The sequence below is a fragment of the Pseudorasbora parva genome, chromosome 18 (assembly GCF_024679245.1).
Source record: "Pseudorasbora parva isolate DD20220531a chromosome 18, ASM2467924v1, whole genome shotgun sequence".
Taxonomy (NCBI): Eukaryota; Metazoa; Chordata; class Actinopteri; order Cypriniformes; family Gobionidae; genus Pseudorasbora; species Pseudorasbora parva.
Genome location: NC_090189.1, coordinates 19,615,892 through 19,629,959, shown reverse-complemented (window position 1 = coordinate 19,629,959; position 14,068 = coordinate 19,615,892). Strand labels below are relative to the sequence as shown.

General features: G+C 38.7%; 1 protein-coding gene across 2 annotated transcripts in view; it reads right to left on the bottom strand.

Moving 5' to 3' along the window:
- Positions 1-14,068, bottom strand: part of rictorb (RPTOR independent companion of MTOR, complex 2b) — a 43,972-nt gene that overhangs the window by 2,981 nt on the left and 26,923 nt on the right. Inside the window, exons 31-38 of one of the 2 annotated variants that reach the window (XM_067424463.1) lie at positions 8,195-9,227; positions 7,672-7,743; positions 6,186-6,363; positions 5,887-5,971; positions 5,571-5,774; positions 707-853; positions 476-599; positions 79-217 (exon numbers count right to left, since the gene is read on the bottom strand). In XM_067424463.1, coding sequence (XP_067280564.1) covers positions 79-217; positions 476-599; positions 707-853; positions 5,571-5,774; positions 5,887-5,971; positions 6,186-6,363; positions 7,672-7,743; positions 8,195-9,227 — 1,982 coding nt within the window. The remainder of the gene's footprint in view (positions 1-78; positions 218-475; positions 600-706; positions 854-5,570; positions 5,775-5,886; positions 5,972-6,185; positions 6,364-7,671; positions 7,744-8,194; positions 9,228-14,068) is intronic. The other variant, XM_067424464.1, reaches the window with a different exon arrangement.

Here is a 14,068-nt window from a genome sequence, read left to right as displayed (position 1 = left end):
AAATATTATTCTGGAACCTTTCCACCCAGTTTAGTGTTAGAAAAACCTCTTGGGATAATGCAACAAATGTTTTATTACCGGTATGAACTGAACATCTTGGAAAAGTTCCTGAATGAAGCGTCGTGAAGCCAGTCTGAACATGCAATGAGCCAGCAAGTAAGAAACTTCAGAATACAGGCAGATGTCATCAAATGCATAAGGAAACTTTTCCTTGATTCTGCAAGGTAAAAACAAGTTAATTTGAGAGAGGACAGAGAAGAACAAAAAAATCCTCTCTCTACTAAGCTATACTTTTTTCTCCATTTTCCCCAAGAAAAAATGTACTTCTCATTGCCTCATGAAAATAGTCAAAATGATTAAATCAAATAATGTTTAGCCAAACAGTTAAAGCAATATTTAATGAAACCTTCGTTGGGAAATGAATAAGGAAAGAATTTGTTAAATTGAAATCCAAGTGGATGAATTTTCCCCTTACGTGAGGAGTCCAGTTTCATTCCCTTTAGTCCCCACTGAGGAGCTCAGGTTGATGACCAGCCGAAGCACCTCCTTCCTCAGGAGAACGCGGCAGGCTGGAGCATCCTCTGGAATGTTTTTCACACCTGGCAGAAATACAACATGCACAGGCAAATGTGCATGAAACCCAAGCTTTACAATACGAAACGCGTAGGATTGAATTTCTCGTTTGACTTTTGCAAGAATTCCTCACCAAGAACAAGCTCTGTGCTGCGTGTGCTTCCACCAGAGCCCTGAGAGACAGCGTCGCTGCAGCCTGACACTCCGGAGTACTGTGGCATGACTTCCAGGTTGTGTATGGACTGGTTACACCATTCCGAGAATGGAGCATCAGGATAGTCTAAAATGGGGTTGAGGGTAGTTCGACTTAAAAGGTATCCATGAGGGGGGAAAAAATCCCTGAGGCAAGGGAATTTTTAACCATAACCATCACTTTACCCTAAGTGTTAATACTAAAAATTTCACAATAGCTTCTAGCAAAACACAGCAATGGGGAAGCAGTTGCTATAGTTACGAAATCTCACAAAATAAGCAGACCATAGTTGACCACTGACTTTTAAACATGTTTAACATTTACTAAACTATACACCTGTACTAAAATATTTGAGCTATGGCAATTATTAAAAGCAGCCCAGCTACGACACTGGAGGATGCTCAAAAACCTGCCATGCCACTGGCATAGTTTTCCATTAAATTACATTATATTTGTCCAACTCGTTGTTATTGTCTTGTACTCGCGCATCAATGATACCTTGCCTGTTTGGTGATTAGATTCACTGAATGACGCGTTCTGTGTCCTAGACACAGTTCGAAGCCTTGTCCTGTCTGCTAACCAGCTTTACAGCACGGTAAACAATCTAAACCAAGCAAGGCCAAGGCCAAAAACAGCCAAGGACAGAAAAATAATATGCCACTCTTGCACATAAGACGAAGCCTGGCATGAGATAATTAATTCAAGCTCACAGTGGAAGTGATGAATAAATACGAAAACTTTGGTATTTGTTAAATTTTATTTTTGACAATACACACCGTTTCATGTCATAATTTCAACAAGCTTATTTTGATTGCTAAAAATGCACATCGGTCCATCCTCCACCTCAATTAAAGGGTTAGTTCACCCAAAAATGAAATTGATGTCATTAATGACTCACCCTAATGTCGTTCCTCACCTGTAAGACCTCCGTTCATCATCAGAACACAGTTTAAGATATTTTATTAGGGCTGTAACGATATGCGATATGAAATCGAAATCGCAATACGCAGGTCCACGAACCTGTATCGCGATGTGAGAAGGCAGAATCGCGACACACCCCTTCCAACTCCCAGAATTATCCTTCCTGTCCAGGTCCAACTTTTAAGTCAGCAGTATGGCAACATTTCAGCTACCCGGTGGAGAACAAGGATGGCAATCGTGTAGTTGACAAGACCCACACAATTTGCCGTAAGTGTTTCAAGAAGCTTCCCCAACCGGCTGGCAACGTGGTGTGAGCGTGGTGTTTCTGTTGCGTGTCATCCGCGGGGCGGCTGCGTGGCGTTTTCTCTTTCTTTGCACACCAGAAGCGTGTCTGACGCGGCGCTTCTGTTGGTATTGATGTACAGGAGGCCCTATACTTCATGTTAAATATATATTGCCTATTGGTACCGCAAAGAAAACGTCGGCAGTAGCCTATTGACCATACAGATATATGGTATTGACGGCAAAATAGGCTACAGAATACTGTACAGAATAAAACTGTTTTGTCCCCCCCATATCGAGGTTTGTATCGTACCGTGGGTCAAAAATCGTGATACGAACCGAATCGTGGGTTTGGTGTATCGTTACAGCCCTATATTTTATAGTTTAGTCCCAGAGCATATGGAGTCAATGCCCACTTTACTGTCCATGTCCAGAAAGGGAATAAAAACATTATCAAAAACTATGATTTTATTTAGCGTTGTCTTCTTGACGACTTTGATGATGTTTTTATTCCCTTTCTGGACATGGACAGTAAAGTGGGCATTGACTGCATATGCTCTGGGACTAAAATATAAAATATCATAAACTGTGTTCCGATGATGAACAAAGGTCTTACGGGTGGAACGACATTAGGGTGAGTCATAAATGACATCAATTTCATTTTTGGGTGAACTAACCCTTTAACAACAAAAAGCATCCATTGCGCCTGAGTTTAGCAGATGACTCAAAGTACCTATTTTGATCCCTTCATTTTTTTTAGGGCTAAATGGTTAATTATGACTTAGTTGCAATGCATAACAGAACTTAAGGCAACTCTTAAGCAATTAAGGGAAATACTTAATGACAGCCTTAGGCCCCAATCAGACAGTTTGATTTTTTTTTTCTGTGAGAGACGCCTTTTTAAATAGTTTTCTACTGACAGTGAGCGTTTTGCGCAATGTCTATGCGCCCCGGGTGGCTCACGTTTTTGTAGGAGTGCTCTTAAGTTAAAAAAACAAAACACACTTGGCAGGAAAGTGTCAATCATTGTCCAATCGAATGAATGAAGTGGGGGGCCCTTCCGATGTGGTGACGGTTACCTTGATTAAAATGACAGGACGGCTGATCCAAGGGTTGCCTAGCAACATTAAAAACAGTGCACTGGTCTTTTCTAAATTAAACACCAAACAAAAAAAGGCAGTGCGGTGCACCTCACATTTTCAACCTGAAAAACATGTTCTGTCTGATCGGGACCTTAAAGTTCCATACGTTTTTATCTGCATTTGTCCATGTTTTACTTAGGGTACCCTTATAACTAAAGGGTTTTCTTAACTTAAAGGTGTCATGAACGTTTAAAAAAATGTATACTGTTGTCTGAGGTCAACTAATGACGTTTGTCTGATTTTTACATTCAAAAACATCATAACTAATAAGTAATAGGCTATTTTCTACACTGGTTTTGAGGCTCTCTCCTTAAGACTGGGTTTTGATGGGTGTATCGCACGGGAGACTTTTAGGTAAATGCCCACAGCTAGAATTGGATAAGATTTGCATATTTAATGAGCTTCTGCTCCCCTGTCAGTTCAGTTCACATGAGGGAGGGATTGTTTTGACAGAGGCAACCAGAATGATTCTCTCAATCACAGGGCTCGTAAATGTCTTTATCAAACAAACACACCAAGTGAACCGCATGCACGCGCATGATTGTTTTTGTAAAATGTGGGTACATTCCATAGGTGTAATGGTTTCTATACTGTACAAACCGTATTTACTATTCCCCCTAAACTGCCCCTAAACCTACCCATCACAGGAAACATTCCGCATTTTTACCTTCTCAAAAAATCTCATTCTGTATGATTTATATAAGCATTTTGAAAAATGGGGACATGGGTAATGTCCTCATATTTCACCCTCTCCTTGTAATACCTCTGTCATACCCATGTTATTATAAACATTTGTGTCCTGATATTTCACACAAACACACACACCAATAAAAGGAATATTATTTCACTATTTGAGATTCACCGGCCTGCCGACAGGCTTACGTTTTGGTAGCCGTCTGGAAAACACACAGCCCCAGGACTATTACATATAAAAAAACATGTTTTACTCACATAAGTGTGTTGCACTATTCCTGTTGGATCCAATATAGAAGGCACAGCCTTGTGTTTCAATCTCAATATGTCTGTAAATTGAGCTCAACCCGAGGCATGTTTACAAACGATTCCGCACTTAAATGAAGTGAACACAATGTACACAGCTTCTCCATGTGAGCTGGAACTTCATTAAAAATAAATTAAGTATCACACATTCCTATTATTAGGATCCGAAGGAAGCTTATGCAGCGACTGTGTTCTACCACAACCAGGAATAGCGCAAAATCTTGCTATCTTCTTTGGCATGTTTAATGCTGCTGGCTAGCGCGATCCAAACAGCTCCCTGAGTCGGTGGACAGGGCTACTGAATTACACGTGCTTATTATTCTGTAGAGGCGGTGTTTTGCCACACGATGACGTCACGATGCGGCTAGGGTTGTAACTGTATGAGATTTTCACGGTATGATAATTGTCTCAGAAAATATCACGTTTTCACGGTTTACGGTATTAAAAATCTTTATTGTTTTGCTCTGTTTATTATTATTATAATAATCAGCTACAATGACCCATCAATAAATGAAAACAGATACGTTTTTTTTATTTAACATATGGTTTATTATATCAAACTTTTTTATGAAAAAAAAAAGTATGAGTCTACCTTTTTTTTGGTGGGCAAAATAATAATTTAATAAATAAAGTTTTTAATATTTTTATATTGTAATAATTTCAGTTACTCTCCAAATGAATGTAGAAACAATTTCAAGACAGCATATTTTAAATATCTGTTGTAATGGCATATTTTTATGATACGATATTTATGTCAATATCGTGATAAACCGTCATACCGGTATACCGTTGCAACCATAATCGGACACGATCGTTTTCTGGGCCTGGTGTCAATAAAAGCTTTTCTTTGACTAACAATGAAGTTTTCAGCTTTGAAACTTACAGGATATTCTTATATTAAAGGTCCCGTTCTTCGCGATTCCATCTTTCAAACTTTAGTTAGTGTGTAATGTTGCTGTTAGAGCATAAATAATAACTGTAAAATTATAAAGCTCAAAGTTCAATGCCAAACGAGATATTTTATTTAACAGAAGTTCCCTTTCAAAGCCTACAGCGAATGGCCGGGTTGGACTACAGCAGGAAGTGCAGGGATATAATGATGTCACTAGAACCATTTGTTGACAAACCCTCCGCCCACAAGAACACGCAAAAAAAGGCTGGCCCAATCAGAACTCGTTACGTATTTCTGAAGGAGGGACTTCATAGAACAAGGAAATGATCAGGCCGTTTTTAGGACAGAGGAAACAGCGCTGTACAGATAAGTAAATTGTGTTAAAAATACTGTTTTTTTACACGCGAAACATGAACTTGTTATATTGCACACTGTAAACATAATCAAAGCTTCGAAAACACATGAAGAATGGGACCTTTAACATTACATTTTATATATCAAAAGCTCAAGGGAAAGTTGATTTCTCTATTCATCAGCCAGGCCCAGGAACATAAAAGCAGCATCTTACCTGTGCGGCTTTGTGTGGGAGTGTTTGAATTGCAGCCAAGGACACATAGCCCAGCACAATAAAGGCAGTTCTCCTCGTTGTGCTCCTGCAGACCAGTCTCCTCTGCACCCAGGAGCTGCTGCTGGTCCGTACGGCTCACTGCGATCAGCTCTGTGATACTAAGCTGAGTGCGCAGAACAGAGTGCCTGGATCCTTCACTGGAACCTTGGAAAAGATCGGCATTAAGTCAATGAAACAGTAGTGAGGCACTAATGCTATGGGATTAGTATGCAGACTAATAAGGAGCTGATAAAATAAAAATCAATCGTGTCTTTACCGTCTGTATCTCCTGAGAAGAACTTTGCAGATCGGTCTTCTGACGGGGGACTCGTCCTCTTCTGGAAGTATGGTATGTCTTTAATCTAGGTAGCAACCAAAAACAAGGAAAACACATTTCAGATACGGTCTAAATGGTTTTTATACATAAACCTCTTTCCTGGATGAGCAAGACATTAAATAGGCATGTTAACACTAGGTGTAAACAGCAATCTGCCCCAGGAGAAAAAAATGGGATTGGATAACAAGAGATGGATTTTTTGTACCAGGTGTAAACATGATCATAGAGTAGTTGGTAACCTGAAACATGCTGTTGATGTCCATTGGCAGAGCAAGGCCAATGTAGTCATCAGAGCTGCCATATGCGGCACTGGAAACCATGGAGCGCACTGAGGAGGAGCGCTGCAGAGAGGTCTGACTGATAGGGCTCAGAAGATCCTCTTTATCCAGGGATGCAAAACTCAGAGCCTTGAGAAACCTGCACTCATACAGAAGGGAAGAGGTTAGAGAGAACCGTTTGGAAGAAGCGAAACATTGGCAGAGAGAACGGTAAGAAAGGAGGTTTGGAAAGGAGGTTTTGTTTATTTGTGCTGATACTGCAATAATTCATTCTTGCTAGCAGATGATTGGTAGGTTTTCAATGTGGGAACAGGTTGGTGAATTCTATTCACATTTCAGAAAGTGAGCAGCTGATTGTCATTAGCTGCATCATGCAAGTACTATAGGTCAAAAACTTCTACATGCTTCTTGGAACAAATGGGGGAATGTGACTAGTGTGGAAATTTGTCGGATCACATCAGAAAACTACTTAAGGGAATTCTGCGACAATGGAGATAGGGCATAGGCTAGAAAGTCTTTTTTAGAACTACAATCAATGAGGAATGAAAAGAGTTTACTTTGTCCTACGATGGAAAGGTCATTTCAAGGACTGAGGAATCATGGCTGAAGTGATTTGGGTTAAGGTATGGACTATGGGAGTGCTAATATGAAATGGAAAAAAAGGGGCAAAGTACGACGAAAGAGAAGCCAAAAGGGCCAGGGTTTTTGTATTGTAAAGCCTTGTTTATACTTTTGCCTTGCACCGCAACTGTCCACTGACCGCATGCACACTTCAGAGGGGTTTATAGTCAACACGTTCACTGAAACGACAGGGAGCATATTGGAGAAAAAAATCCTCTAAACTGTCAGAAAAACTAGCGTAGTATTAGTTTGGCTGAAAATGACAGATCATGTAGTCAAACTTCAATCTAGGATTTGTTTTTATGTCAAACATTCCTTAGAAAGATTTATTTCAAAGATATAAAGATAGAAAATGTATAACCTTCCTTTAAGTAACAATTTTTGTATAAAAGCTCTAAAAATATGTTAAGGAACACACAACGGTTCTGCAATTTAAACAAGTTTATTATCTCTTGCAATACCAGTTATGTTCTAATATAAGTGTAAATATACACATTTTTACATCCATATAAACTCTTATTAATTATATATTACATACACAGGATTTGATGTTATAAATTCTTTCCGCATTTATCTAGCAAATGTCTCCCTATAGTAATTCATTGTTGAATACATGGAGTGTTTAAACACACAAGAAAAACGGCTTGCACAACGCAACGCGCAATGGGGTCTAGCGAAGTCAAGACCAACTTAGGCAAACCACATGATAACGTCATTTGTGTTGTGTGCAAAGCCAACTCATGGATGCGGCGAGTATAAACCAGGCTTAATAATGGACGCTCAAAGAAAAAAAGAGGAACGTTAGCCCTGGGGATGGTCCACGCACCGTGGCAGCAGTGATCTGCGATGGGGCTTGCTTGAACCTTGGCCCAGACATCTGAAGCGCTTTTTAGTATACCTGAGAGGGACCATCAGAAACAGACCACATTATTTCCAGAGTGGAGCAGTGATTTTAAAGGGGCTTTTGGGGTGCCATTTCCCTATTACATGGATGGTAACACAACAACAATAATGGGGAATTTCTTGTCTGATTAACACTAATATTTCTAGAACATTATGATCCTATCAGGCGAATATCCTTCACAGCCGCATCACAAAAAGAAACAATAGAAAAGAAATTTAAAAAATGGACTTCCACTGTAATGTCTTTTGTCTTAATTACTTTTTGAGTCATCACATCTGGAAATCTTTGGAGGAGGACGATAACATCTGTGGATGAATTCTGTGAATGTTGTGTGACATAATTGGTGTAAAGTGTAAAATTTTAAGCGAAAGAAACAGCAAAAGAAAGGTGACAATGACAGGAAAGGGAAAAAGTTTCATAATATTTCTGGGTCCATCTATTTTACCTGCGTGGTGTGAGTCTGGAGTCCAGGCTGCCAGTTTTCATGGTGATGGCATCGGTGAAGAGCACATCTTTGGCAGGCGAGGAGAGCGCCTCGCTATGGGAAAGGGAGGGGTGGATGCGCTGTTGCTGAAGTCGTTTGAGGGTAGCGTAGCCTAGTGCATCCCGAGGGCTGGTGTACATGAAGCTACAGTCAGTCAGGCTTGAAATGGTCGTGACGGAGGGCGATTTAAGAGACTGAGCCCTACGGGGTAAAGTATGAGAAGAACCCGGGGGCATCAGCAGTACTGAGTTCGATTTGGATAAGGGCAAGTGGTTGGACTGGGGCGTGAGAGAGTTAAGTGTTTTGATAGTTTGAGTGCTAATGACCGTATTGAGGCTAACGCAGTCTGTGTCAATGGTGGAGGAATCCACGCCCCCCACAGTCTCTCGGGATGGGCTGGAACTCATGGAGCTGATGCCGCTGGTGGTCGTGTCCGTGTTGAAACTCTGGCTACGGCTTTTAAACTGAGCCCCGCCTCCAGAGGTTGAGCCATCACCAGCCAGCCTTTCCCGACTGGTCTGCTCTCGGTGGGCATCTCCAAACCCTGAGCTCCGTTCTGCAGTTCTGTTCTGATGTACCTCCGGCTCCCCAATACTAGATGTACTACCTTGAGTGTCGGAAGTCTTGCTGCCCACAAAAGAAGTCTCCAGGCTAATGCTTGGGCTTTTCGGTAGATGCCCGTCAGTAAATACAGGGCTGAAGACATCTCCCTGACCTGGAGAGAATATAGAGGGCTCTGTGACTGTGCGTATCCTCCTGAGACCTCCTAGCGTGGTCTCGCCTGGGAGTTTATTGCTGCCGCCAGTGCCTTTGGGGTCACTGGTACTGCGGACTTTCTTTCCAGAAAGGGAGATAAGGAAGCGGTTTCGGACAAGTCGACTGGAGGCCAATATGGTGAAGGGGCTGCGGTCCTTAAGGAGTTTGGGCCTGAAGTACAGTGGCTGGTCCTCTGAAAGCTCAGAGCTTTCCAACTTATCATCCAGGATGTACATGCCTGGAAAAGAAAGTCATTTTGGAAATTTTACCACTAACCACTTTATAAAATGTGTGCCAGCACAAGTACAGTTTGTGGTTTGTTTTACAGTATGAGTAAGAGAAAGCCTGAACTTCTCCCCTTTACCAGTTTCTATGCGAGTCAGAATTACTGACTCTGTGCTTAGTCATCTAAAACCAGTCTGAGGGTAGATAATGATTTGTGACTTTCTAAGCCTTACTAAGATGGGTCTAAAGCACCTCTGTGTATAAACGTAGGCTCAACCATTCCATTAAAGGTAGGGTAGGTAAAAATGATCTAAAACACTTTTGTCCAAATTTGTTTAAACTTTCTATATATGTCAATACATAATTAAAATGTAAGTACTCTGAAAAAGAGAGTATAAAAATCGAGTGACTCTAGACTTTTTAATCTGCAATAAACAGTGCTCATTATTTTCATAAAAAGTGGGCGACTGTCACTCTCTCGCTACCATGGCTACCACCGCTTTCGCAACAGAATCTGCCCACATGTACGCACCCCTAGGAAGAGCAAAAGCATTCAAAATTCACAGTGCCGGGTTTTGCAGTCAGTGAAGGCAAACAATGCAAATAAAGGAAGACAGTACAAGAAAAGGCAATGTATAAAAAGTCTTTGGATAAACAAAGAAATAAACGCGAGTAAATATCACCGTGGCTTTCCAACAATGGCAAGAACTGAGGGACCTCAAGGGGCTGAAAAACGACTCATTGCTGGCTGTATTTCTGCTGGACAGGTAATCTAATTTTGATTATAATTTTTTTTGGTTCATGTTTTCATGAAGCATAAATCACTAGCACATGTAGCTGCCTAATATAGCCAACAAAACTTTACTTAGCATAAAGTTAAAATGTTATACATTTAGCCATTAGTAGAGATGATAAATACTCAATATGCTTAGCTCAAGTTGATCGCTGTCGTGTTGAATTTCGCAAAATTTAACTTTAGATAACAAAATGCATGTGTAAAAGCTAGTACACCACATCCAGGAACTTTTTTTTAGAACTAAGCTAGCTTTAGCTACTACTAATCAACAATGCTTTCATCATGGAAACTCTTACATGCAAAACACTGTATGTATCTTCATTACAGTATAACTGATGTTATTAGAAAAACATGTATCAATGCTACACGTTTTTAGCTTTGCCTTATAAATAGAACTAGCTTGTTACTGAATCAAACAAAAATATATTTTAAACTTTACCAGTATTGGTATTCTAGCTTGATAGTGAGTACTAAAAGACATCTTATCTGTTTATATTCATACAGATAAAGCTAGATTTTTTTATTACATGTGATTCTGACATGATGTCACTACATGCACACGGTCCCTCTCATGTAAATAATGCGTCTTCCAGCTGAGCTGGTGAGGCGTGTTCATGTATTTTTGGGGCGTGGCTTTGGAAAGAGCCCAGAAGGGAGAAGGTGGAGTTAATGGAAATAATGAGCTGTCTTTTAAACAGTCATAAGAGGTCTACACAGATTCATTTTTATACTTTCTTTTTCAGAGTACTTACATTTTAATTATGTATTGATATATAAAGAAAGTTTAAACAAATTTGGGAAAAAAGTTTTTTTAACTAATTCTTACCTACCCTACCTTTAAGTAGGAAAGTTCCCTTTTATAGCTCAATCTGGCATATTAAGAAAGTGCAATTGAGAAAATTACTAATTAGTTGATGCTTACAAGTCTGTGAATGTCTTTAAAGATTTCTAACTATTTAAAGTTAAATAACGCCAACATTCAAACGATAATTTCCAACCAAATTCAGCAGAGCGGGCTAAAAGTGTTGCCAAGTCGTGTCTCAGTCAGTGTCAAATAAAATAATGCATGTGAAAGAAATAAAACAGCTTTGCCCTTAAGGCAAGAACAGGAAGGACGAAGCATCTCTAAATTTTGTAAAACAAATGATCGCAAAGCATTATTACTTATTAGTGCCAGGTAAGCAACCTGTGTACTATGTGCTATACTGTTTTGATACATTTAGGTGCCCCTATCATGTTTTTTAGGAAATTCCCTTTCATGCAGTGTGTAATATAGCTGTTTTTGAAGGTAAATTTTCTGCAAAATTGTAAAGTCGAAAATGCACATTAAATTAAGTTATTGTCTCCAAAAAGAAAGATTAGACTCTGAACTGCCTTAAGCAGTTGTCTGTAATTCGAACCCCACTGCATTACATTTCACTAGATAAGACATTTGCATAATGCCTGCTTCTCAAATCTCAGAGTTCAGCAGAGTTCAATTTGCAAAAGCTTGCTCTTGAAAGATGGGTCAGTACTCAGTTTATTTGGACCAACCTGATCCTCAGAATCACAACCTGTGAGTATGAATAATTATTGATGTATATATTTTCTACTAGGTGTTCAAAATGTGTTGTTTTGTGTTTTATATTGTGTACATTTCCGGCTAACTCACATTATTACGGTCTAACTCAAATACTTCTGCCAAGCAGCTGTGGGCCACTATTACCTAAAACTGTGTCTATTAATGCGGATTGTCTGTCGTTCTTACTACTTTGAGTTAAGATAAAGGATGGAGCAAGATTTGTTTTACAAAAATGTATCAGTCATTCAAGGGCTGTTATTGATACAGTTCCCACATGATCAGCGCAATAAATTAGAAATATACACATGGGTTTGTTGATGAATATACTCTAGTTAATGCTGAAGGTGAGGAATTACAGTTGCAGCATCTTAAAATGCACCTCAAAATGAGTAGTGCATTACTGAGAAACGTCCAGCTCAAGTTGTGCTTGCAATGGAGTTTCGAGTTCAATAACTGGTTCTTTAAATGTTTCATAATCGGACTCGTGCTCGGATTGATATGAATAATTTGATCCAATTTTTACTGTCTTTACAATCAATGAGGACTGAAGAAGCTTCCTCAGTTGAAGTTCAGTTATGTAATGGCACTACAGATTGGGCTAGGGCTGAAACGATTCCTTGAGTAACTCGAGTTCCTCAAATTCAAAAAATCAGAGGCAAACTTCATTTAGTCCATTTAATTACTACACACGGTCATGTTGCAAAAAGACAATTTTTGTGTAAAGACTCAAGAGTATGCGCAGATTGCGGTTATATCCGCGGGTCAGGTAGGTAAAGTAGGCCTAATAAAAAGTAATATTCCAAAGATTGCAGCTGGATGAGAGATAAATCATTAATGTGTTGATTTTTAAAAAAGACGCGGAACTCATTTCACGGTGAAACGCAATGAACGAGTGCCATTCTTTAACTTTTGTTTTCAGCTCATTTTAAGATCAAAAACCGCAATGTGAGAGAGAGTTACATCAGCACTGGTAATATAATTTAGTCCTGTTATTTTTAAATGAAGACGACTCTGTGTTGAGCTTCAGGATGCGACACTGAACATTTAAGTTTCATTTGCTCTCAAAGCTAAGTGCAACAAATAGCAGTTTACATTGATTTTGCACATTTAAATCTTACACTTTAATCATATTTATAGCTCTTAACTTAAAGGTCCACTATGTAACATTTTTTCAGTCAAATATCCAAAAACCACTAGGCCAGCGTTATATATTTAGTTCAGTTGAGTTCTTACAATATCCCAAATGTTTCCAACTAGGGCTGCACGATTTGGGGAAAATATATAATTGCGATTATTCTGGGTAAAATTGTAAAAAATAAAAATATTTTTTACAAATGAAAAGTGTGTATATAACATTTTGTGTTTTTATATTAATGTGACTAATAATAATTATTATGATTATTATTACTGCTAAAAATATTTTAAAAAATAAGAAATATTACCATTACAATAACATTTTCATAATTACAAATAAAAAATAGTATGTCCGAATAAATATAACAATATAATACTAATACTAATTATTATTATTATTATTTTTGTAATATTTTACAGAAAACTTATTTTACAAAAAAAAAAAAAAAAACCTGCTGGGTTACCTATTTATATGCAGACAGCCTATGACTAAAAAACATTTGAAAGGTCTAAGCCTAAGGAGTTATTGTAAAAAAAAAAATAAGATAGAATATAAATATAAAATAATTTAAATATAAAACTCCTGTGCATTGAAGAAAAACATGGATTGTCCAATAAATTTATATATATTTTTTTAGTTTATTAAGTTTTAAAATGTATTAAGTATTATTTTCTCATTATGGTTTTTAATTCATACTGAAAGCCACAGGGTGCCCTCGAGCGGAAAACGCCACATTTGCCTCAGAGAAGTAATTGACGTTAGTTTTCAGGAAATCCCTATTTTTTTTACAGTCTATGGGAAATCCATGATGTGGAGCTAACGCGGTGTAAACAGAAGATAGAGACGCTTTGATTAAACATGACGACAATAAACACGACTGCAGCAAAATATGGTGTATTTGAGTCTTTCAAGCCATCTAGGGTATTTTCATAATAACAAAGTGTATTATAATGCAGTGCTGATTGAGATAGAATGCTATAAAATAATGCATCGTCTGCCTCACTCTGATGAGAAGCCACATCAGCTCACAAACACTCGACTGACGATATGAAGTGAGGTAAAACATGTTATTAAACGTTGTCTTTTGTTGAACAGGTTTATGAACGCTTCACTAGTTTGTGAAGATGTTTGACTCGTGTTGCTTTTTCAAACGCACGTTATAAGCGACTCAAACTCGCAGTCTTTCAGACGGAGCAGCGTTTATCACAGAGCCGCTCTTCCCTAACACACTGGGCATTTATTTATTTATTTAATTAAAATCGCAGTATTTGAGCTTTCATAATCGCACACAAGCCAAACCGCGATTGCGGTTCGATTTCGATTAATCGTGCAGCCCTATTTCCAACTATTTGTAAATCGTGA